At 45.1% G+C, this 22481-nt stretch overlaps 2 protein-coding genes and 1 pseudogene across 6 annotated transcripts in view; 1 reads left to right on the plus strand and 2 right to left on the minus strand.

Annotated features, from left to right (window-relative positions):
* VAPA (VAMP associated protein A) overlaps window positions 1-1303 on the minus strand; it is a 41701-nt gene extending 40398 nt beyond the window's left edge. For both annotated transcript variants that reach the window (XM_021096054.2, XM_021096053.2), the window contains exon 1: window positions 972-1303. In XM_021096054.2, the coding sequence (XP_020951713.1) occupies window positions 972-1050 (79 nt within the window). In that variant the 5' untranslated portion in view covers window positions 1051-1303. The remainder of the gene's footprint in view (window positions 1-971) is intronic.
* On the plus strand, window positions 893-3804 carry LOC146402715 (uncharacterized; annotated as a pseudogene). The gene has a single exon (XR_014807578.1). The product of XR_014807578.1 is annotated as an uncharacterized LOC146402715 (transcript).
* Window positions 3805-18070: 14266 nt separating this feature from the next.
* TXNDC2 (thioredoxin domain containing 2) lies at window positions 18071-21588 on the minus strand. Of its 3 annotated transcripts, none has more exons than XM_084964077.1 (3): window positions 21482-21588; window positions 20905-20999; window positions 18071-20606 (listed from the first exon to the last, which is right to left on the minus strand). In XM_084964077.1, the coding sequence occupies exons 2-3, from the start codon at window positions 20975-20977 to the stop codon at window positions 18238-18240; spliced, it is 2442 nt and encodes an 813-aa protein (XP_084820203.1). In that variant the 5' UTR covers window positions 20978-20999; window positions 21482-21588; the 3' UTR covers window positions 18071-18237. The 3 variants fall into 3 exon arrangements, with proteins under 3 accessions (XP_084820203.1, XP_084820202.1, XP_084820201.1); XM_084964076.1 differs by having other exon boundaries at window positions 20905-21056; XM_084964075.1 differs by having other exon boundaries at window positions 20905-21212.
* Between the last annotated feature and the right edge of the window lie 893 nt (window positions 21589-22481).

Raw genomic sequence — 22481 nt, forward strand, 5'->3', positions numbered from 1 at the left:
CTTACTTCTCTGTTACTAATAGTCTCTTACTATGAAAACATTACAACTGTGAAAGTGTCAAACTCTAGGAATATTTCCTGAACTAAAACTCATGTTAAAGGCGTCTAAGCTCCTAGCGGCAATACACACAGGTTATCCAGGAGAAGAAACTTCCTCTGTAAACTCCGCCTGCCAAAAAATCAAAGCAAAATACTTAAATTCTCGAAAGAACACATACCACACACTAAACTCCTCCATCCTAAGTTAACAGTTATTTGAGTTGGGTCATTTCATGATTCCCCAAAGGTGTGTTTTCTTTATCAGCGAAAACCATGTAAAATCAGGCTGCACACACAAACTTGCCACAATAAAATGTACTTTATTCCTCTCAAAATACTTCGTGGGGTTGTCTTAAGATCAATTCCTTACCTAACAAGCAGCTCCCTGACATTTCCATTCAAAGAAATTTGAAGACACTGAAGAGCTTGCAAAATAAGGCAGTTACACAACACGGCTGTCAAAACCCCAGAACGCAACACTTTAGAATTCCTGACTACCCCAAACGTCTCCCAAGGAAAACCACCTAATGGCTGTTCTCCAGGACGCAACCCTGCAGGGCAGTAAGGCTGCTCTTTCAAGCCCTGGAACGGCCACACCTGCATGATCCCTGCGCTAGTCCTCGGTGCGGGAACTCAAGTCCCAGATACACTGTCCCGCAGGCGGGGTTCGCTTCCCGGGGGAACCGCTCAGAGCCGCCCCCTCCAGCCCGCCCGCGCCCCGCCCCGCCGCGCCCCGCCCCGCCCGACCCAGCTCGGCCGGGCCCAGCGCCACCGCCGCACCGAGGCGCCCGCGGGCCGCAAGATGGCGGCGGCCTCGCCGGGCGGGGGGCGGGGGCGCGCGCACCCGCGCGGGAGGGGCCGTGGCGGCGGGGGAGGGGGAAGGGGCCCCGGGCGCGGCCGCCACCCTGCCCGCCCGCCTGCCCGCCAGCCCACCTTTGAATTTGAGGTCTGTGGGCGGGTCGAGGACCAGGATCTGCTCGTGCTTCGCCATGGCCCCGGAGGCGGACGCCATCGGAGAGACAGCGGAGAGCGGGGGCGCGCCCGCGGCGGCCGGTCGGTGGCTGCGGGCGGGGGGCGGCGGCGCGGCTCGGCCCGGGTCGACGCGGGGCCAGCGCTCGGCTCCCGAACCCGACGCCCACCGCTGTGTCGCCGGCTCGGAGGGCCGCCCGCCGGTCCGCAGCTCCGGGTCTCACAACTGACTCAACCCCACACCAGCCGCCGCGGCCGCGCGCACTGCGATCCTCGGCGCCCCACGTGACGCTCCTGCGTGCTTACGTGCGCGCCCCTGCGGCCGGGAACGTCTCGCGCAGGGCCTGCCCTCCACGCCGGCTTGGCGCGCCGCGGACTGCTGCGCTTGCGCGCCACTGGCCGGGCCAAGCTGGACGCCCGGCCCGGCTGTCAAGGGAGCGGGTGTGGACCTGGGCGGAGCTCGGCTCCAGGGCACCGATGCGGCGCGCACCGCAGGGCAGCAGAGCGCAATCCTCGGTCACGTTTAACTGCGATTACGACAGCGAGGAACCTGCTACTGCAGTGCATCACTACCTACCAAGTTGGAATGCCTAACAGCAGAAGGCGCAGCAAGGCTCGTTGACTACAACTCCCAGCACGCTCCGCGCGGGGCAAGTCTCCGCGCGGCCTGGTCCCCCTGCGGCGCTGTACAGTGCTTGCCGGGAATTGTAGTAGCTGCTGTGGGTGGCGGGAAGGAGAGGGGTCCTTTAAAGGCAAAGGGGATGGGGTGCGCTAAGACTCACTTTGGTTCTCGGAGAGCGTCTCCATCTGCGCTAAAAAAAGAGAAGTAAGAACTTTTGGAGCTCGACCCAAGGTTCACCTGGTTAGAAATATAAACTATGCCTTATGAAAAACATGTGGGGATCTATCATTTTGCTAATTCTCTTCATCCCTTCCTCGGTAGCCAGAATTCCCAGTCGTTTTCCAGTCCGAACTCTCCTGCCTCCTCAATTCTCTCCAGTGATGCGAAAGCCGAGGAAGAAACACACCTCCTTTAAAAAGCAGACGCGTCGTTGTGGATCTGACGAGGCACACGTATCAAACTGGAAATAAAAGTCAAAATCTGCAGCGTTCGTTGCTGTAGTTCTGTTCTTCAGTTTTGACTGGTAATGATAAGCCCAAACCAAAACAGTGGTCACGTTCACAGGTTGGAAACGAATTCTGTCTGCATCATTACGGAAGACTGGTAAACCGAACCAAAGGGGGAAAAAACCCACAGCCAAGTTGCTGACCCATCTTTAACCGATTGCCAGCGTAATCATGGGCAGGAACATGAAATGTGCCATAAGTAAATCGTTATGCTACTGCGAATTTAAATCCCTAGGAAGCACCACAGAACAAAGGACAAATTGATGCTGCCATGAAGGAGCAGCCCAGTCTGTCTAGAAAGCAAATGAGGCAAATGGGACGATGGCCTAGGCTAGGCACAGTGTTAATGTTTTCACTGCGGTCCAGGTATCAGCGCCCCTCTAGGAAGAGCTTTGCAGAACAGCTAACCTAGCATCACACTAGCCTCTGTTACAGGAGGGTAATGCATCTCCGAAACTTTGGAGGATAGAAGCACTGAAATATTCAAAAATCATGTGTAAATTTACATCTCCTTTGGTTACCTTTTATCCACAAAGTTACTTTGAAATTTCAATTATAAAGAATACAAAAATTACCCGTTTATCAAAGGAGGGCTTAAGGTTAAAAAAACAAACAACAAAAAGAGACATTGAAATTGACAGTAGCTCCACAAGATATTGTCCCTCATATGTTTAGTTTCGAGGTGTATCCAGATTGTTTTTTTTTCTTGCCTAAGAACTCTTATCTGTGGGAAAGTTAGCCTGGCTGGACTGGCTCCTCTACAGCCAGATGGACACTTCTCTTCCCAGCAAGCATTTGGGAAGCCCAGTTAGCAGGCCCAGCATGCTGCAGGTTTGACCAAGCTCTCCCTGTGGGACAATGGCTGTGATCATGATCAATTCAGGACGAAACCTAAATTGGATGTATTCCAGTTTGTACATCTCTGTCATTAAGAAACCTCTGGCTGCTGCAGTAATCACCTTTGGAGTGAACTTTTCTTTTTGCTGTATGGCTTAAAAAGTCATCTACGTAGAGTCTAAAGACTAAGGAATCTACATATAGGGTAGTCTAAGAATATACAAAACTACTTTGGAATAATTCCATTACTGTTTTAGAGCACAGCATTAATAATGACTCAGAGTCCTCCAGAATCTCCTACCCATCCTTAAATAGTGCCCTATTTTTTTTTTTAAGGCAACACCCTCGGCCTATGGAAGTTCCCAGGCGAGGGGTCAAATTGGAACTGCAGCTGTGGGTCTATATCACAGCCATGGCAACACCAGATCTGAGCTACATCTTTGAACTACACCATAGCTTATGGCAATGTCAGATCCTTAACCTGTTAACAGAGCCAGGGATTGAACCTGTGTCCTCATGAGCAATAGTCGGGTTCATTACCACTGAGCCACAAAGGGAATTCCCAAATTGTGACCTATATAAGTGATTTTTGCTTTAGTGTTTATTAATACCTTTCTTCTAACAGTTCAAAGAACATAACAAACATCCACAAGCTACTCAGAACAACCTTATAACATCAAGTGTTACTTTTGTTGTTAAATATGGAAATGAAAACAAAGGCGAAAGCATCCCATGTCACTTAACAGAGCTAGACTGGTGGGCAGGAGGAGCTGCCAATTTTCTGTACATTTTTGCTGTCCCCCAGCCCCAATAAAATGATGCCTGAAAGTGATTAAGACAACAGTTTTTAATGTAACTGACATCTGTTTTTGGAACAGAGAAACAAGGCCTGATGTTCACTGCTCTTTTTACATCGATTAATGCAGCTACATAAATATCCCTTAAGGTATCAGCAAAAAATATACACAAGTATATTTCTCTAACTCCCACGTTTTCGTAAGAGTTACAAAGTCCTTGAATATTACTTCAACCTGCTCGAATCATTAATAATGTTCCCCTTTGCACAGATTATCTCTTATGGATTTGGCAAGAACAATGAATTTTTTTTCAAAAAACCGCTAATTTCCAGTACAAGAGGTAACAAACTATAACCAACTTCTTCTCCATAGCTAAATGTGTTCATCTTTACTCTAGAGGTACTTTATAATTACAAATTTGTTTACACTCAACTCTCTGCTTCATTCAACTCAGTAAACATTTAAATGAGCATGCTTTCAACAAATATTGAGGAGGTAAATTGTATAGGGTACAGGCTTTGGATCTGAACTGCTCTATTCAAGTACCATTTTCTGCTGTGTGGTCATAGTAGCTTCCTTCACCGCTCTGTGCCTGTTCTGCATTTATAAATTGGGGAGAATAAGAAAACCTGTGTCCAAGGTTTGACGTGAGAATTAAATGACTTCTACACAGGACATACTTAGAATAGTGCCTGGTTCCAGCCCTATGACCTTATCAGTGTTAAATTATTGCTCTGCCTGGCATGTGGTAGGTGATACCGTGGCCTCTGCCCTTGTAGGCTTACATTTAAGCTGCAGGGAGGCGGGGGAAGCCAGGAGTGGACCGAGAAGGAGCTCAGTGGTGTAGAAATCTGCTGAGCTGTGCTATAAGGTGAAGAGTAGAAACGGTTCACCTGAGTAATGGGGTGAAGCAAAAAGGAAACACAGTCACTGCACACAGAGGGCTCTTTCTAAAGCAGATGGAGCTGGTAGAGAGTGATGACCGACCAAAACACACAAGAGGTCGAGAGCATCACAGAGACTTGATGCTTATGTGAGGGTGGGTATGTTAGGAGTGCTCCTTAAAGCATATTTGTCAGACTTCTGCAAGAAATAGAGGCTCCAAGAGATGGCAGCTGGATGCTTCACCAGATAAAACCCAGGCTGGAAGAAGCCTTAGAAAAAAGACTTATACTGGCATTTTTCTTTGTATGACTATTTAAAGCAGTTAAAACTCTAAAATTAATGATCCTTGTTTTTGGAGTTCCCTGGTGGTAAGGATCTGGCTTCTCACTGCTGTGGCTCAATTTTCCCTCTGCTGAGGGGAACTAGTGCTAACCGCCTGAGTTGTATATCACTCCCAACCTTATCCATACTTACAAACACATAGCTAGTTTGGGGGCTTTTTTAAAAAAAATAAGAATTCTTGTAAAATATGTAAAAATACATGCAATTGCTTTATTCACCTGACAGTATATTGTGGATATCTGATCCATATCAGATATTGGCAAAGATCTAACTCAGTCTTTTAATAGCTGAATCCATAGAATAGATTACTCTACTATGGTACCATTTGTTCCCTTATCGATGAACATGTTAATTGATCTAAGCTTTTATCACAACAAATAGCACTGCAATAAACAACTTTATACACATATCCTTACCACAGGATGCTCTTACTTCCACACGGAGGTTCCCAGTGGTGAAACCACTGTGTCAAGGATATTTGCTATTTCAATATTTTTGCACACATTTTATCCAAAGAGTTGTAGCAGCTCACACTTCCATCGGGAACTTATGAGACTATCGGTCTCCCCCAGCCTCACCATGTGCTCTCCAAACCAGCCACTGAAGAGGGGGCATATATAAGTATCCTTGGGGGAGGTCCCGTCGTGGCGCAGAGGAAACAAATCGCACTAGGAACCATGAGGTCGAGGGTTGGATCCTTGGCCTTGCTCAGTGGGTTAAGGATCCAGCGTTGCCGTGAGCTGTGGTGTAGGTCGAAGACACAGCTTGGATCCTGTGTTGCTGTGGCTGTGGTGCAGGCTGGCAGCTACAGCTCTGATTAGACCCCTAGCCTGGGAACCTCCATCTACCACGAGTGCAACCCTAAAAATACAAAAGACTAAATAAATAAATAAATATCCTTGGATTGTTTGGGTCAATAGTTTTGGCCTGCAAATTGGATACTTTCCTTGAATCCATCGTTATTCATTGAGTCCATCTTCTCTTGCTCATTCCCTTTTCTTTCTCTAGATTACAAAGATTAGAGCACCAGTAAGCACCAGACCCTCTGCAGTTAACATTGCTTTTTCTCCTATAAATACAGTTATTTTTGAAGGAAACCAAGCAAGAAGAAACTGAAAGATGCTTGTGAATGATAAATCCACATTTGGCCTTATCTGACTCCTCATCCTCTCTGAACCCACAGGCTTCTATGCATAACCTAACAAAAACCAGCATATCTTTGGAGTGGAGAGCACAGATTGGGACATAAGCAGACTGGAATCCAGGCCCCACCAATTCTTGCCCTCTGTGCGATTAACCTTTGTGACCTTATCTTAAAATGGCAACAATCCAACTTGGGTGTAATACTGCTTATGAGTACAAAGTGCTTAGTGTGGTGCTCAGCAAAGCTTTTAATAAATGATTACTATATGGTCTAGGGTTTTCTGAAAATAATGAGTGTTGAGTTTTTTGGTATTCATTTATTCTGGTGGTTTGGTTGATGGCTTGTTTTGGACCAAGTGCTCTATGGCACAGGCTAAGGCAGGCGCAAAGAAAACCAATATCTAATGTGAGGACGGGAGAAGTTGATGGTCTAAATGGACATAAGCAACTATAATCCCATGTGTGATGAGTATTAAGAGAAGGAACTGAAAAAGATTAACTCTGGGAGAGTTAGCAAGGACTCCAAAGATATCTGACCATTTCAAGACCATGACATTTTTTTACGGCCAGGTAAACACACACACACACACACACACACACACACACACACACACACACCCCCTCTCCAAGATTTTTTTTACTAGAATGTTAAATTTATTTTCCTAGAGGGTTTGGGGGGGTTGTTTTTTATTAAGAACAAAAAAGTTGGAAACATGGATAAGCACAATATGGTATATACAAACAATAGAATATTATTCAGCCTTAAAAGGGAACTTCTAACACATGCTGCAATACAAATGAATCTTGAAGAAGATTCTAAATGAAAGAGGCCAGACACAAAAGGACAAATATTGTATGATTCCATTTATTTGAGGGACCTCAAGTAGTCAAATTCATAGAGATAGAAAGTAAAATGGTAGGTGCCGGGGGCCGAGGGAGGGGGAATGGGGAAGGAGCATTCTACAGCGACAGTTACAGTTTGACAAGAAGGTGTAAAAGTTCTGTAGGTGGATGATGGTGATGTTTACACAAGAATGTGACTGTACTTAATGCTGCTGAACTGGACGCTTAAAAATGTTTAAGATGGCGGCGTTCCCGTGGCTCAGTGGAAATGAATCTGACTAGCATCCATGAGGACGCAGGTTCGATCCCTGGCCTTGCTCAGTGGGTTAAGCATACAGCGTTGCCATGAGCTGTGGTGTAGGTCGCAGATGTGGCTCAGATCCCGTGTTGCTGTGGCTGTGGTGTAGGCCAGCATCTGTAGCTCCAGTTTGACCCCTAGCCTGGGAACCTCCATGTGCCACGGGTCTAGCCCTACAAAGACACCCACACGCAAAAAAAAAATGGTTAAGATGGTAAATTACCACAAGAAGATAAGAGAATAAAAGCATTTGTTTTGTTGAGCAGAAATAATGAATCATTTCATTCTATAGCAGTGCCCTGGCTGTCTCTTTCCATCTCACTGTCTCTTTTTACCTCACTTATTCTGGCCATTTGAAGCAATTTTGGGCTTGCTCCAATCTGGGTTCAATCTCTGGGCTTTCCCGTCTATAGAGATAGTATAACTATCTACCTTCCAGGATGGCTGTTGGAAATTAGGTGACACTTGTGAGTGTGTGAGCACAATACCTGGTACATATGAGTGCTCTGTAAACATCACCGTTGCTGTGATTTACGTCACGATTCTCTCCTTAGGCAGGCACGAATGTCCATCTGGGGCTCCTGTTTTAGGCTATATACCTCGGGAGGGATAATGAGGACCATACATTTATTTGGAGAAAATAAAAGAATAAATCCAAAAAATTGCATTGTCAGCCCTGGAGACACCATAGCACTATCTGACAAACAGTTACTTCAAAGGAATTATCTCTAGTTCTCCTGTTGAACACGGGCTGTAGTTTAAGTCTGGAATATAGCTCATCAGCATATTAAGTCCCTAGTCACTACATTAAAAATAAGAATATATGGAGTTCCTTGGTGGCCTAGTGGTTAAGAATCCGGCCTTGTCACTGCTGCGGCTCAGGTTTAATCCCTGGCCTGGGAACTTCCACATGCCATGGGTGCAGCCAAAAAAAGAAAATTAGGAATATGAATGCCTTAGGGATCACTTTCTACTGCATCGATGAGTACCTAGAGTCCTCAGAGAGTGGTTAAAGCTTGTGGCCTGAATGAAGGCTGGGTGACCCCAGGATCCGGGACAAACCCAGTCTTGTGGGGCCTAAGCAGTTGCTGTGGATGTGGTGCATTCATTCACCAGAGCACCTGTGAGGTGAGTGGGAACCATGGGGTCAGTCTGGAGGTGTGGCTGGACCACTGACCCCTGCAGAATTTATACCATGAAACGTGGACATCAAGTTGATAGCACAATGTGATGCAGGAAGCAAGCAACATTGTAAATGTCCTTAGCACTTGACTTAGTACGATGGCTTTAGCCGTTGTCTACTTGTGTGTTTAACAGCAGTTGAAGCCAAGTATGTACATGTAATTTTATTTCAGGGCAATTCCTCGGCTATATTATGGAGACTCAGTAAGCTGCTTCCTCAGGATGAGGGCTTTCTTTGGAAATTAAAAGGCTCTGAGAAATTTAACTTATCCTAGCCTCAGTGATCCACAAGATTTTACTTCCTTAGAGATGTGATTTAAAAAATACCAAAAGCTTGAGAACACACACACAGCCCATCTTTTTCACGTGGCATTTCTCTCCTCCCAGCGCCCTTTAAGTGTCTGACCCCCAGTGCTGGAGGCTGCTGGCAAGGAGGAGTGACACAACATCCAGAACTGCCGCATCGATTCCCTCCTCGGCCGGTGTCACCTTCCAGGGTTGCTTCAGGACACTCACACTGTACCCGATGGCCAGGGACCAGCGTCATCATGCAGGCTGGCCCGCCAGGCGGCTTCTCGCCCTCTGTCCTCGGCTGGGGAGGGTGATTTGACTCAGCTCAGACAAATAAACCAGGCACAGGGCAACCAGGATATAATTATTCCTATTTTTAATCTGGCTGAAGATCAATAGGATCACGAATTTTGAAGAATTGTAAAGCTAAAGAATGGAAACAAAATCATCCCTAGGAAAGGAACACGGCTTTTCACTGAGGCAGCTCCCCTCAGCTAACTGCTGCCCTGCTCCTGTGAGGACCCTTTCATACAGCCAGGGTGAACCCCAGAAATGCCCACTTCTCAAACACCACCTGGCCATCCCCTCCTGTTTTTCTATGGCTTTGTCTTCCTTCTAGTGAATTTGTTCATCCATAGTGACAGGTCATCTTTCGCATGTGAAACTGACCAGCCTCTTGCCTGAGAACACGGGTGTAGGAGCGGAAGAAAGAAATACAGCTAAGGTATACAGTTGTCTTTTTCATGCAATGGTTTATAGATTATGAAAAGAATAGCCAAAATGCCCATGCTATCTGATCCTACGATGAATGAGAATAATTAAAATATATGTGGGAACTAATGAACCTATCTACAAAAAACAGAGACAGAATCACAGATACAGAGAACAGACTTGTGGTTGCCGAGGGGAAGAGGGGGTGGGGGAGGGAAGGACTGGGAGTTTGGGATTAGTAGATGCAAACTATTACATATAAGATGGATAAACAACAAGGTCTTGCCATACAGCACAGGGAGCTCTACTCAATTTCCTGTGATAAACCATGGTGGAAAAGCATGTGAGAAAGAATATAAATAAATATACATACGTGTGTGTGTATAACTGAATCACTTTGCTGTACAGCAGAAATTAACACAACATTATAAATCAACGCTACTTCAATAAACAATTTTTTAAAAAATATGTGTGTGAACCATATTCTCATAATTGAACAGCATACAAACTTCTTAGGCCATTAAAGAAAACATACTAGAAATGCCTGTTTCCTATGTAGGAACGTCTCGCCCTTAAGTGTATCCTAACACCAACCTTTCATTGCTGTTCTATGTTTAGGCATTTTTCACAAAAATATTTTATTCATTTGCATATTCGTTTCCTGTGGCTGTGGTAACAAATTATGCTTGGATGTTGTTTAAAGCAACAGATACTTATGTTCCCAGTTCTGGAGGCCAGCGTCCAAAGTCAAGTTATAGCCAAGGCTGCATACCCGCTGGAGGCTCTGAAGGAGAATCTGTTCCTTCATTGTTTCAACTTTTGGTGGCTGCTGGCCAGCCTTGCCTGTGGCCCCACCACTCCAACCCCTGCCTCCATCTTCACATGGCCTTCTCCTGTGCATGTGTGTGCACATGTGTGTGTGCACGTGTGTGCGCGCGTATGTGTGCACATGTGTGTTTGCGCACACATGCATGAGGATTCTCCTGCCTCTCCTAGATAAAGACACTATGAAAGGCTTTAGGATTCACCCAAATAATCCAGGGTAATCTCATTTCAAGACACTTAACCTAATCACATCTACAAAGACTCTTTTTCCAAATAAGGTAACACACAGGTTCCTGGGGTTAGGACCAAATATCTTTGGAGCCACCATTCAATCCACTAAAGCTGGTACTAATAAACTTCACATTAACTTAAGGATTTTTTTAAAATCATCTCTGACAAATAACCCAACATAGAGAAATGTAACAACATGAAGTGTCAATAAACTTAACACTTGAAAATATAAAAAGCATTCGATTCAACAGATTATTTTATATGATGTGAAAATTATTTCCTTGTTTCTAATTCTCTTCTAAAAATAACTGAAGCATTGTGAAAAATCATGTTAACCAAAATTATGTGTAAATTTGCCAGTGGTTACTATACAAATCTAGGTATCTCTCTTTTAAAAAAATAAGAATAGGGGTGAAAATTATAAAAAGTTGAAATAATAGGATGGCAAAGGCAGACTCGGGCCCATTTTCATGAAATACAGAGTGTTTAATCAGGTAATGGCATTTGCTATCCCTTGATAAAAGACAAAACAAAGTTTGCTAGTGTGTGAGGGAAAAGAATGAGTTTTGGGGTCTGAGTCTGCCTTTGGTATCCAACGTTTTTCAATTTTTGATAATTTTCACCCCATTATTATTTTTTAAGGGAAAGATACCTAGATTTGTATAGTAATCACAGGCAAATTTACTCATACTTTTGGTAAATAAATAATGTCACTTGAAGCAATACAATGAACATTGAAATTTTCATACTAAGTGAAGTAAATCAGACAAAGACAAATATCACATGAGATCACTAACATGTTAAATCTAACGGAAATTATACAATACAACTTACAAAGCAGAAACAGACTCAAAGATTCTTAAACCAAACTTACGGTTACCAAAGGAGAAACGTGGGGGGGGGGATAAATTAGGGGGTTGGGGTTGATATATACACATTACTATATATAAAATAGGTAACAAGGATCTACTGTATAGCACAGGGAAATTTATTCAATACTGTGTTAACAACCTATATGGGAAAAGAATCTGAAAAGAATAGATATATGTATAGGTATGACTGATTTACTTTGCTGTATGTCTGGAATTAACATAACTTTGTGTGTCTACTATATTCCAATATGAATTTTTTTTTTAAGGGCTGCACCTGCGACATATGTAAGTTCCCGGGCTAAGGGTTGAATCAGGGGCACAACTGCCAGCCCGTGCCACAGCCTCAGCAACACCAGATGTGAGCCACATATGTGACCTACACCACAGCTCACAGGCAACACCGGATCCTTTAACCCACTGAGTGAAGGCAGGGATCGAACCCGCAACCTCATGGTTCCTAGTCGGATTTGTTAACCACTGCGCCACAACAGGAGCTCGCCTAAAATTTTTTTAAAAAGAAAAAAAAAAAATCAAGAGGGAATTTACCAAAAAAAAAAAAAAAAAATCCTATATTTCATATGGACTTTTTGGCCACCTTCCTATTACCTAATTTTCACTGAGATTGATAAGCATCATCTAGTTACATCCACCCAGTTTCTAAGATTTCCATAAGCAATACAATTTTAGATTTCTGGAGTAGCCCAGTGATTGACTTAGAAGAGAAATAGTGAGCGTACTGCCAGGGGGGCACTCAAATGCCAGGATCTTGTCCACCTGACTTCAGCCCTTGAGGTCAAGGTGACCCAGCTCTGCACCAGACTTCTGCCCCCCTCATCAATGGTTGTCCCAGGTGACAACCTCTTCTGCTTCCAGACCTTCTGTGTCACCTCCCCTGAGCCCATCCTGTCTCCACACACAGTAACCACTCTCTGACTTTTATACCCACAGGTCACCCCTATGGTTTTGGCAACTTCTGCAGTCTCCTCTTAGTTTCTTGGGTCTCATCCTCACTGCTTGGTTTTCTGCTTGTTGGCATCCTTCGATGCCAAGAGGAGAGAGTGCTCTATTCGCCCTTGACCTTCAGGAAATCCCCATCCCTGCTGGTCAGCTCAGCTTGACCCCTCTGGAGACAGGACATTTGGCTGTGTTTCACTTGAATTGTTGAAAGGGCATCAAATCTTCATCCAGGAGGATAAACAAGGATTATCAAGATCTCACATTTAAGCAAGTCAATGAAGTATAGAAGAATCCTAAGATTTAGAAATCAATTTATCAGTTTTAATTAAAAACAGAGGAGTTTTCAGTTTCCTATATACCTCTAAGCAGTTTTCCCAGAGGACAGCCTATGGTCTCTGAATATTCACTGCATTCAAAACAGTTTCTCGGCTCTAAACAGAGTTCATTTCTCACGTACACATCTGTCTTTTTGCCTTTAATCTGAATATCAACAAAAACATGTGTAGTATCTGAACCACACATAATAAAACTTGGCCTTTTTTTTTTTCTAAAAGCACATAAGGAAAGAATCAGTACCATTGATTAGGCCTGAGCAGTAGGAACAATGGCAGCTGGTGTCCACCACATACAACTGCCAATTCTATTTTAGCATTTTTACATCTACATACATATATGAAAGCAGCAATCCAAAATAAAGTAGGATTATAATTTGGGTTTATAAATGCTGTTTTGAAAACCTCGGATGCCAAAACAGAGATTATTTGAAAGTAATTATATTTATCGTATGAGTAATTTTGAGCTCATGGAGAGAGAGGAAATTATTTAAGGAGGTGAGAAATTATTTCGGAAGGAGATCATCGAAACTCATTAATGTCAAATTGTCTCACCAAGATGCTGCTCCCATTCCAGTTCTTTGGCAGATCGTCTTCACAATGACAACGCATTCTAGCCTAGCATTGTTAACAGGCCTGATTTAAAGGAAATCTTTTTTAAAGCCTTGTCTGGGAGGCAGCTGGCCTCATCTGCCATTCCTAAACCAAGAATCATTAGTGGATGGGTGAGTTCCCCCGAGTCGTCCTAATGTCCGTGAAAGATATTGATCCATGAGTCATCAGACCTGCATTTAGTTTCGCCTTTCAAACACCAAGGCGCATGGGAGAGAGAAGTAGCCTTCAGTCCACCATCCTGGAGCCCCGCCAGCAGTGGTCCCCAGACACTTCTGGGATGTTTCGTGGAAATTGCAGTAGGGTCTGCAGATGCCTGGGACACCGGAGTGACCCTGCTCCTCTCCCATCTTCCCACACCAGGTCTCACTCTTGCTTGAAATCACTATTTTAACCTAAAAGATGACGATTCAACATGTGAGCATAAGAGCTCTACACTCCCAATCAACATGCAGCGCAATGATCACATTTTCTTTCCATTTTCACTCACTTTCCTTCACTTCAATCCCTGCCTCTCTTCACCAACCTCAACTCCATGTTTATCATTTTTGACTTTTTCTAATTCAAATCAATCTTTTGTTTCCATTCTGGAATTTGAAAATCCTGATGTTCTCAAATCTCAAAGCTTTACCTGGCTCCATGCTAGGCTGATCTCAATATTTGTCACTGTCACTAACAATTTTCACTGTGGGTATTAAACGATCTCCTAATTAACGTGCCACCATGATTTCAGAAGTTGCAGCCTATCTTCTTGGTTACTTTGTTTTTTAGTTAATTTTTATCTCCATAGAATGTACCATTTCACAGTTCCCTTGCCAGGTCTTTTTTTTTTTTTTTTTTCTGGAGACATATTGACCCAAGTCTGGGATGCTCTTTATTTTTTTTTTTTTTTATTATTTTCCCACTGTACAGCAAGGGGGTCAGGTTATCCTTAGATGTATACATTGCAGTTACAGTTTTTTCCCCCACCCTTTCTTCTGTTGCGACATGAGTATCTAGACATAGTTCTCAATGCTATTCAGCAGGATCTCCTTATAAATCTATTTTAGGTTGTGTCTGATAAGCCCAAGCTCCTGATCCCTCCCACTCCCTCCCCCTCCCATCAGGCAACCACAAGTCTCTTCTCCAAGTCCATGATTTTCTTTTCTGAGGAGATGTTCATTTGTGCTGGATATTAGATTCCAGTTATAAGTGATATCATATGGTATTTGTCTTTGTCTTTCTGGCTCATTTCACTCAGGATGAGATTCTCTAGTTTCATCCATGTTGCTGCAAATGGCATTATGTCATCCTTTTTTATGGCTGAGTAGTATTCCATTCTGTATATATACCACCTCTTCCGAATCCAATCCTCTGTCGATGGACATTTGGGTTGTTTCCATGTCCTGGCTATTGTGAATAGGGCTGCAATGAACATGCGGGTGCATGTGTCTCTTTTAAGTAGAGCTTTGTCCGGATAGATGCCCAAGAGTGGGATTGCAGGGTCATATGGAAGTTCTATGTGTAGATTTCTAAGGTATCTCCAAACTGTTCTCCATAGTGGCTGTACCAGTTGACATTCCCACCAGCAGTGCAGGAGGGTTCCCTTTTCTCCACAGCCCCTCCAGCACTTGGTATTTGTGGATTTATTAATGATGGCCATTCTGACTGGTGTGAGGTGGTATCTCATGGTCGTTTTGATTTGCATTTCTCTTATAATCAGCGATGTTGAGCATTTTTTCATGTGTTTGTTGGCCATCTGTATATCTTCCTTGGAGAAATGTCTATTCAGGTCTTTTGCCCATTTTTCCATTGATTGATTGGTTTTTTTGCTGTTGAGTTGTATAAGTTGCTTGTATATTCTAGAGATTAAGCCCTTGTCAGTTGCATCATTTGAAACTGTTTTCTCCCATTCTGTAAGTTGTCTTTTTGTTTTCTTTTTGGTTTCCTTTGCTGTGCAAAAGCTTTTCAGTTTGATGAGGTCCCATGGGTTTATTTTTGCTCTAATTTCTATTGCTTTGGGAGACTGACCTGAGAAAATATTCATGATGTTGATGTCAGAGAGTGTTTTGCCTCTGTTTTCTTCTAGGAGTTTGATGGTGTCCTGTCGTATATTTAAGTCTTTCAGCCATTTGGAGTTTATTTTTGTGCATGGTGTGAGGGTGTGTTCTAGTTTCATTGCTTTGCATGCAGCTGTCCAGGTTTCCCAGCAATGCTTGCTGAATAGACTTTCCTTTTCCCATTTGATGTTCTTGCCTCCCTTGTCAAAGATTAATTGACCATAGGTGTCAGGGTTTATTTCCGGATTCTCTATTCTGTTCCATTGGTCTGTCTGTCTGTTTTGATACCAGTACCACACTGTTTTGATGACTGTGGCTTTGTAGTATTTCTTGAAGTCTGGGAGAGTTATGCCTCCTGCTTGGTTTTTGTTTCTCAGGATTGCTTTGGCGATTCTGGGTCTTTTGTGGTTCCATATAAATGTTTGGATTGTTTGTTCTAGTTCTGTGAACAATGTCATAGGTAATTTGATAGGGATTGCATTGAATCTGTAGATTGCTTTGGGTAGGATGGCCATTTTCACAATATTGATTTTTCCAATCCAGGAACATGGAATATCTTTCCATTTCTTTACATCTTCTTTGATTTCTTTGATTAAGGTTTTATAGTTCTCGGCATATAGGTCCTTTACCTCTTTGGTCAGGTGTATTCCGAGGTATTTGATTTTGTGAGGTACAATTTTAAAAGGTATCATTTTTTTGTATTCCTTTTCTAATGTTTCATTGCTGGTATACAGAAATGCAACTGACTTCTGAATGTTAATCTTATATCCTGCTACTTTGCTGAATTTATTAATCAGTTCAAGGAGTTTTGGGCTTGAGTCCTTAGGGTTTTCTAGGTATAGTATCATATCATCTGCATACAGTGACAGTTCCTTGCCAGGTCCTAAAAACCTGCCCCAAACCTCAATGAAATTCTCTAAGTGACAAAATACCACATCTTTTAAATATCTGCTGAGTATAATTTATTTGAAATGAACATTTCAGCCTCAAAAAGACAACTGTATTGAACACCCAAGGAACAGCCTGTAAATATGATTCAGCAATGAACCCATTTTCTTATTCCAGGTAGGTCTTCAGGGACAATTGGAGAGTTCGAGGATGAAGTACAGATGTTCCACGTCATGACATCACGTCCTAACTCCACTGGCAGAAGAGATGGTGGCTGGCAGGGAATGGGGGAAATGGGGAGCCAGGATTCAAGGGGCATAATATTATAGTTACACAGGATCAATAAGTTCCAGAGACTTGCTGGACAGGATAGAGCCTGTAGTTAATATGCTATTACACAATTTTAAAATGTGTTGAGAGGGTAGATCTCATGCTAAGTGTTCTTAACACACACACAAAGGAAAGGGACACACAGGGAAACTTCTGGGAAAAGGTGATGACTATGTGTATTACCTTGTTTGCAGTGACGGTGTCCCGGTGTATACACTTAATCAAATGGTATATATTCAATATATGCAGCTATATATATGTATATATGCAGGTGTATATGTGTATATACACACACACACACATATATACACACTCTTGAGACACCTGAGAGCAGGTATCAGAAACCTGGTCACCAGGAGGACAAAGCGAGAACTTGACACTAGGGTGATGATGTCATAACGGCACCAAAGATCACACTAACTTAAGCTTGAAAAGCAAAGCACTTGGTCTGAGAGAACCAGAAGTTTCGAGCTATCTCAGATGTTGTGAGCATGGATCAGAAGAAAGAGGCCTGGACTTGAAATCTGGAAACAGCTCCGACACCAACAAATCCCACAGAGGTGTGCAGAGCCCGCGGAATTTCCCGAAGCCTCCATAGCACGTCCCGCACATGAAGGAGGTTAGATACATGTGAAGCTTTCCAGTTCTTTACTTGCAAAAGTGTCTTAACTTATTTGCAGAACGGAAACAGACACAGACTTTACAAAACTTATGGGGAGGACTGGGAGTTGGGGATGAAAATGTTCTAAAATTAGGTTGTGATGATGGTTGTACAACTATGAATATAACAACATTCACTGAATTATAAAAACAAAATTTAAAACAGTGTCTTATCAGGAGTTCCCATTGTGGCTCAGTGGTTAACAAATCTGACAAGGAACCTTGAGGTTGCAGGTTCCATCCCTGGCCTCGCTCAGTGGGTTAAGGACATGGCGTTGCCATGAGCTGTGGTGTGGGTTGCAGATTCAGCTCAGATCTGGTGTTGCTGTGGCCGTGGCATAGGCCAGCAGCTACACCTTCAATTAGACCCCTACCCTGGGAACCTCCACATGCAGCGGGTACAGCCCTAGAAAAGACAAAAGAAAAAAAAGTGTCTTATCAGAAATCCCAAAGATATGTGAGCATCACAGAAAAGAAATTTCTACTCATCATTAAATCATGTCCTTCGACAGAAGAATTGTCTAAATTTCCAGGGCTGCCACTAAGACTCTGTGAGCCGAATTTTCAAGAGTGAAAAAAAAAAATCAGAATTCCCATTGTGGCTCAGCAGAAACGAATCTGACTAGAATCCATGAGGACGCAGGTTCGATCCCTGGCCTCGCTCAGTAGGTTAAGGATCTGGCATTGCATGTGCAGTCTTAAAAAGACAAAAAAAAAAAAAAAAAAAAAAAAATGGAAGAAAGAAAGGAAAAAAGAGTGAAAAAAATCAAGGTTAAAAAATAGGGGACAATTTGACCTCCAATCTCCACCAAAGAAAATTCAAACATCACACTGTCCCATCAATAAAAACATAGTCACAGTAGGAGTTGGCATTCCGACTATGTTTTGGGAAGGGTAGAGCTAAGGCTTATAATTTACAAGCAGACGCCACTCAGACGGACATTTGTGACACCTCATCTTCTTTTGTAAACAAAAAGATCACAAGCTATGAGCAGCTCACTGGGCCCAGTGCTTTTGGAACACACCATCACTTTAATTCGGTGATGGTCGCTTCCAGCTTTTCCTTAAGGGCGCCAGAAAATTCGCCCACCTTTTCCTCTTTTTTATAAAAGTGAAAAGTTGGGATGCAAACGATCTTGAGGTCTTTCACCAGCTCTTCACACTCATCGGCGTCCACTTCCAGGAACAATACGTCCTGGTGCTTCACAGACAGGGATCGGAAAATGGGCTTCATGGCCCTGCAGGGCCTGCACCATGTGGTTGAGAAGTCCACGGCCACCAGCCTCTCGCCGGCTTCCTTCAGCGCCACGTCGAAGTCTTCCTTGGTCAGGATCACCTTCACCAGGTCCACCTCCAGGAGCTCCATGTCTTCTGTCGGCTTCAGGATGTCGCCTTCTATTGGCTGCACAGTTTCCTCTTCAGACTTGGGGGTCTCAGCCTCCTTGGGCTGCACGGTTTCCTCTGAGGACTTGGGGGTGTCGGCCTCCTTGGGCTGGACAATTTCCTCTGCGGACTTGGGGGTGTCGGCCTCCTTGGGCTGGACGATTTCCTCTGCGGACTTGGGGGTGTCAGCTTCCTTGTGCAGAATGGTTTTGGCTGAGAACTTTGGGGTGTCATCCTGCTTGGGCAGAATCGTTTTGGCTGAGAGCTTGCGGGTATTACCCTGTTTGTGCAAAATGAGTTTTGATGGAAAACTGGGGGTATTGCCCTGCTTGGGTGAGATGGTTTTTTCCAGGGAACGGGGGGTGCCAGCCTGTTTGGGTGAAATGATTTTGGCTGAGAAATTGGGGGTGTCAGTCTGCTTGGGTGGGATGATTTTAGTGGGGGAATTGAGAATGTCACCCTCTTTTGGGAGGGTAGTTTTTTCTGGGGAATTGGGGGCATCTGCCTCATTAGGTGGAATGGTTTGGGTTGGGAACTTGGGGGTGTTAGCCTCCGTGGACTGCATAGTTTTGGCTGAGAACTTTGGGGTGTCGTCCTGCTTAGATGGGATGGTTTGGGTTGGGAACTTGGGGGTGTCAGTCTCCGTGGGCTGCATGGTTTTGGCTGAGAACTTTGGGGTGTCGTCCTGCTTGGATGGCATGGTTTGGGTTGGGAACTTGGGGGTGTCAGTCTCCGTGGGCTGCATGGTTTTGGCCGAGAACTCTGGGGTGTCACCCTGCTTGGATGGCATGGTTTGGGTTGGGAACTTGGGGGTGTCATTCTCCATGGGCTGCATGGTTTTGGCTGAGAACTTTGGGGTGTCACCCTGCTTGGATGGCATGGTTTGGGTTGGGAACTTGGGGGTGTCAGTCTCCGTGGGCTGCATGGTTTTGGCTGAGAACTTTGGGGTGTCACCCTGCTTGGATGGCATGGTTTGGGTTGGGAACTTGGGGGTGTCAGTCTCCGTGGGCTGCATGGTTTTGGCTGAGAACTTTGGGGTGTCACCCTGCTTAGATGGGATGGTTTGAGTTGAGGACTTGGGGGTGTCAGTCTCTGTGGGCTGCACAGTTTTGGCCGAGAACTCTGGGGTGTCACCCTGCTTGGATGGCATGGTTTGGGTTGGGAACTTGGGGGTGTCAGTCTCCATGGGCTGCGTGGTTTTGGCTGAGAACTTTGGGGTGTCACCCTGCTTAGATGGGATGGTTTGAGTTGGGGACTTGGGGGTGTCAGTCTCTGTGGGCTGCACAGTTTTGGCCGAGGACTCTGGGGTGTCACCCTGCTTGGATGGTATGGACTGAGTTGGGGACTTGAGGGTGTCAGCCTCTGTGGGCTGCATGGTTTCCTCTGCGGACTTGAGGATGTCAGCCTCCATGGGCTGTACGGTTTTGGTTGAGAACTTTGGGGTTTCGTCCTGTTTGGGCAGAATGGTTTTGGCTGAGAGCTTGCGGGTATTACCCTGCTTGGATGAGATGATTTTTTCAGGGGAATTGGTAGTGTCAGCTTGTTTGGGTGGGATGGTTTTGGGTAAGGAATTGAGATTATTACCCTCTTTTGGCAGGATGTTTTTTTCAGGGGAATTGGGGGTGTCACCTTGCTTTGGTAAAATGGTTTGGGTTGAGGAATCAGGGGTGTCAGTCTGCTTGGGCAAGACGGGTTGGGGTGAGGAATTGAAAATGTCACCCTCTTTGGGCAGGATGTTTTTTTCTGGGGAATCAGGGGTATCAGCCTCTTCCGATGGTGTGGTTTTTGCTGAGGAATTGAGAAAGTCCCCAGGCTTGGGCAGGATGGTTTGGGCTGGGGAACTGAGGGTGTCACTGCCCTGCTCAGACGTGAGTGTGTCCATGGCCCTTGGAACTTGAGATCCCTCCGCAGGTACGTGTTGAATGCTGCTGACGGCATGGACAAAGGCCTCCGGGCTGTGTGCTGGGACCAAGAAAGTCACATGGCTGGACAGAACCTGTAATAATGGACTTTCTGGAGAAAAAGGTAACAAAAATTAAAAATGCCAAAGAAGAAACAAAAGAATTCTGACCACATATGCCAAGGAAGACTTATGTCATGCTTAGAGCTCATCCATGTAGCCTTATAACCATGATGTGTCCATTGAACTAATTGCAGTCAACAGAAGGCCAAGTGGCAGATTACATTAATCATTACATTGGTTTTTTGTTTAACTACAACTTTCTCTGCTTAGATGGACATAGTGACCCTTCCCTAAGCACATAGGTCCCCAAGGTGACCCCCCCCACTCCCCGCTCCGCTTCAGCCTCACCTTCATTCGTTTCTGCGAGTTTGTCTGGCCTCATTTCCGGTTCTTCCAGGGCTCCAGCGTCATCACTTTCCATTTCTGGTTGTCTGTATCCACTCCTGCTTCACAGGTGCCTCATGGTGCAGGCGGAGCTGAATCCTTCAACCTTTTCCCAGCTAACATCAAATGGGAGCCACTTGCCCTTGGCCTTGTTTACAGCTGGCTTTCCCTCTCTGGCCTCATAAGTGTATGGCTTGGGAATCTCATGGTAGCTGGGGTTGCGGGGGCTGCCCTGTGCCCAGTGCCTTTCAGGCACTCACAGGCATCATTTCCTATCACACAACAAACCACTGAGGTAAGGCCCATTATGATCCCCACTACACCAGTGAGAAAACCAGCCCTGGAGAAGCTACGTGACTCACTCAAGGTCACAAAGCTTGCAGGTGGGCAGGTTCCAGGCGCAGGCTCCGAGTTCTGGGCTGGGCTGGGCTGGGCTGGGCTGCTTGCCCCTCCCGGCCAGGGTGAGTAACTGAATCCCCCTCCTGCCCTCCCCTCCCTCCAGGCATCCCCAGCTCCAGCTTTCCCTTTACAACTCACCCACCTTAACACCCACTAAGGGTCTCCTCTTCTCTCATTACACCTTCTTCCGCGAAGTCCTGCCCACTTGTGTGAAGTGCTGTTGGAACATTTGGCAGGGAGAGGAGTTCCCTAATTGAGAAGAGGAAGAAGTGAAAACCTCACCCCTGCCAGCCCTGGAGACGGAGGACCAAGAGAACAGGTACTGTGTCCCCCCTCCCTCGCAAGCTTGGAGTGGGAGCATGGATGCAGGTCAGATGTGTTCAGAGGAAAGCTGGGAGCCTCGGGCTCCATCTGGAAGGTGGGGCCTCCAGGTCTACACTGAAGCTTCTGGGGCCAGGGATCAGGAAGCCCACACACCCCGTAGCAGGGCTGTGAGTGTCCTAAGACCGGAGAAGCAACAGAAGCTCAAGGAAGAACAAGGCAGGTTGGTGAGGGGGTTTGCAGCTAGAGGCAAGGACCAGAGGCACAGGCTTGATCAGTCGGTGACAGCATGGGGTCTCAGCCCAAGACGGGAACCACGACCTTAACAATTCCCAGGTCAAGGACTAGGCCAGACCAGCTGCTTCACACAGGGAACCAGCCAGAGACAGGGGAGGGGGTGGGATGGGGGAGGAGATGGTTGGTCCACACAGCCCTGCACACCCAGATATTCTGGAGAAAGGGCAGGAATCAGAAAGACAGGGCTGCTACCAGAATGAAACTGTGTTCTCTAGGCTGAAATTCCACAAACAGGCAGGTTGAGTTCCTTGCCTCTCCTCACCATCCCTCCCCCAGTCCCTGTGACATGAGGCTCAGGGGGAAGCACAGACCCTTTGCAGAAAAATATTGAAGCCACGTTATGTCTGCACATCTTAGTACAAACGAGAAAGTCTGTGACCCCATGACATTCACACTTGGTTTGGCAGAGTTGGTCCTATTATTTCTACTCTTCCTTCTGCAATTCAGATGGATTCTGAGCAACTTGAAATGTTGATGCCTCTGAACCATTTTCATCTGACTTGTCATAAAAGGTATTTCTTCCT

The sequence above is a fragment of the Sus scrofa genome, chromosome 6 (assembly GCF_054392235.1).
Source record: "Sus scrofa isolate SSC_HxYL_T2T_F1_AM1 chromosome 6, Sscrofa_HxYL_maternal_Yorkshire_Landrace_v2.0, whole genome shotgun sequence".
Classification (NCBI taxonomy): domain Eukaryota; kingdom Metazoa; phylum Chordata; class Mammalia; order Artiodactyla; family Suidae; genus Sus; species Sus scrofa.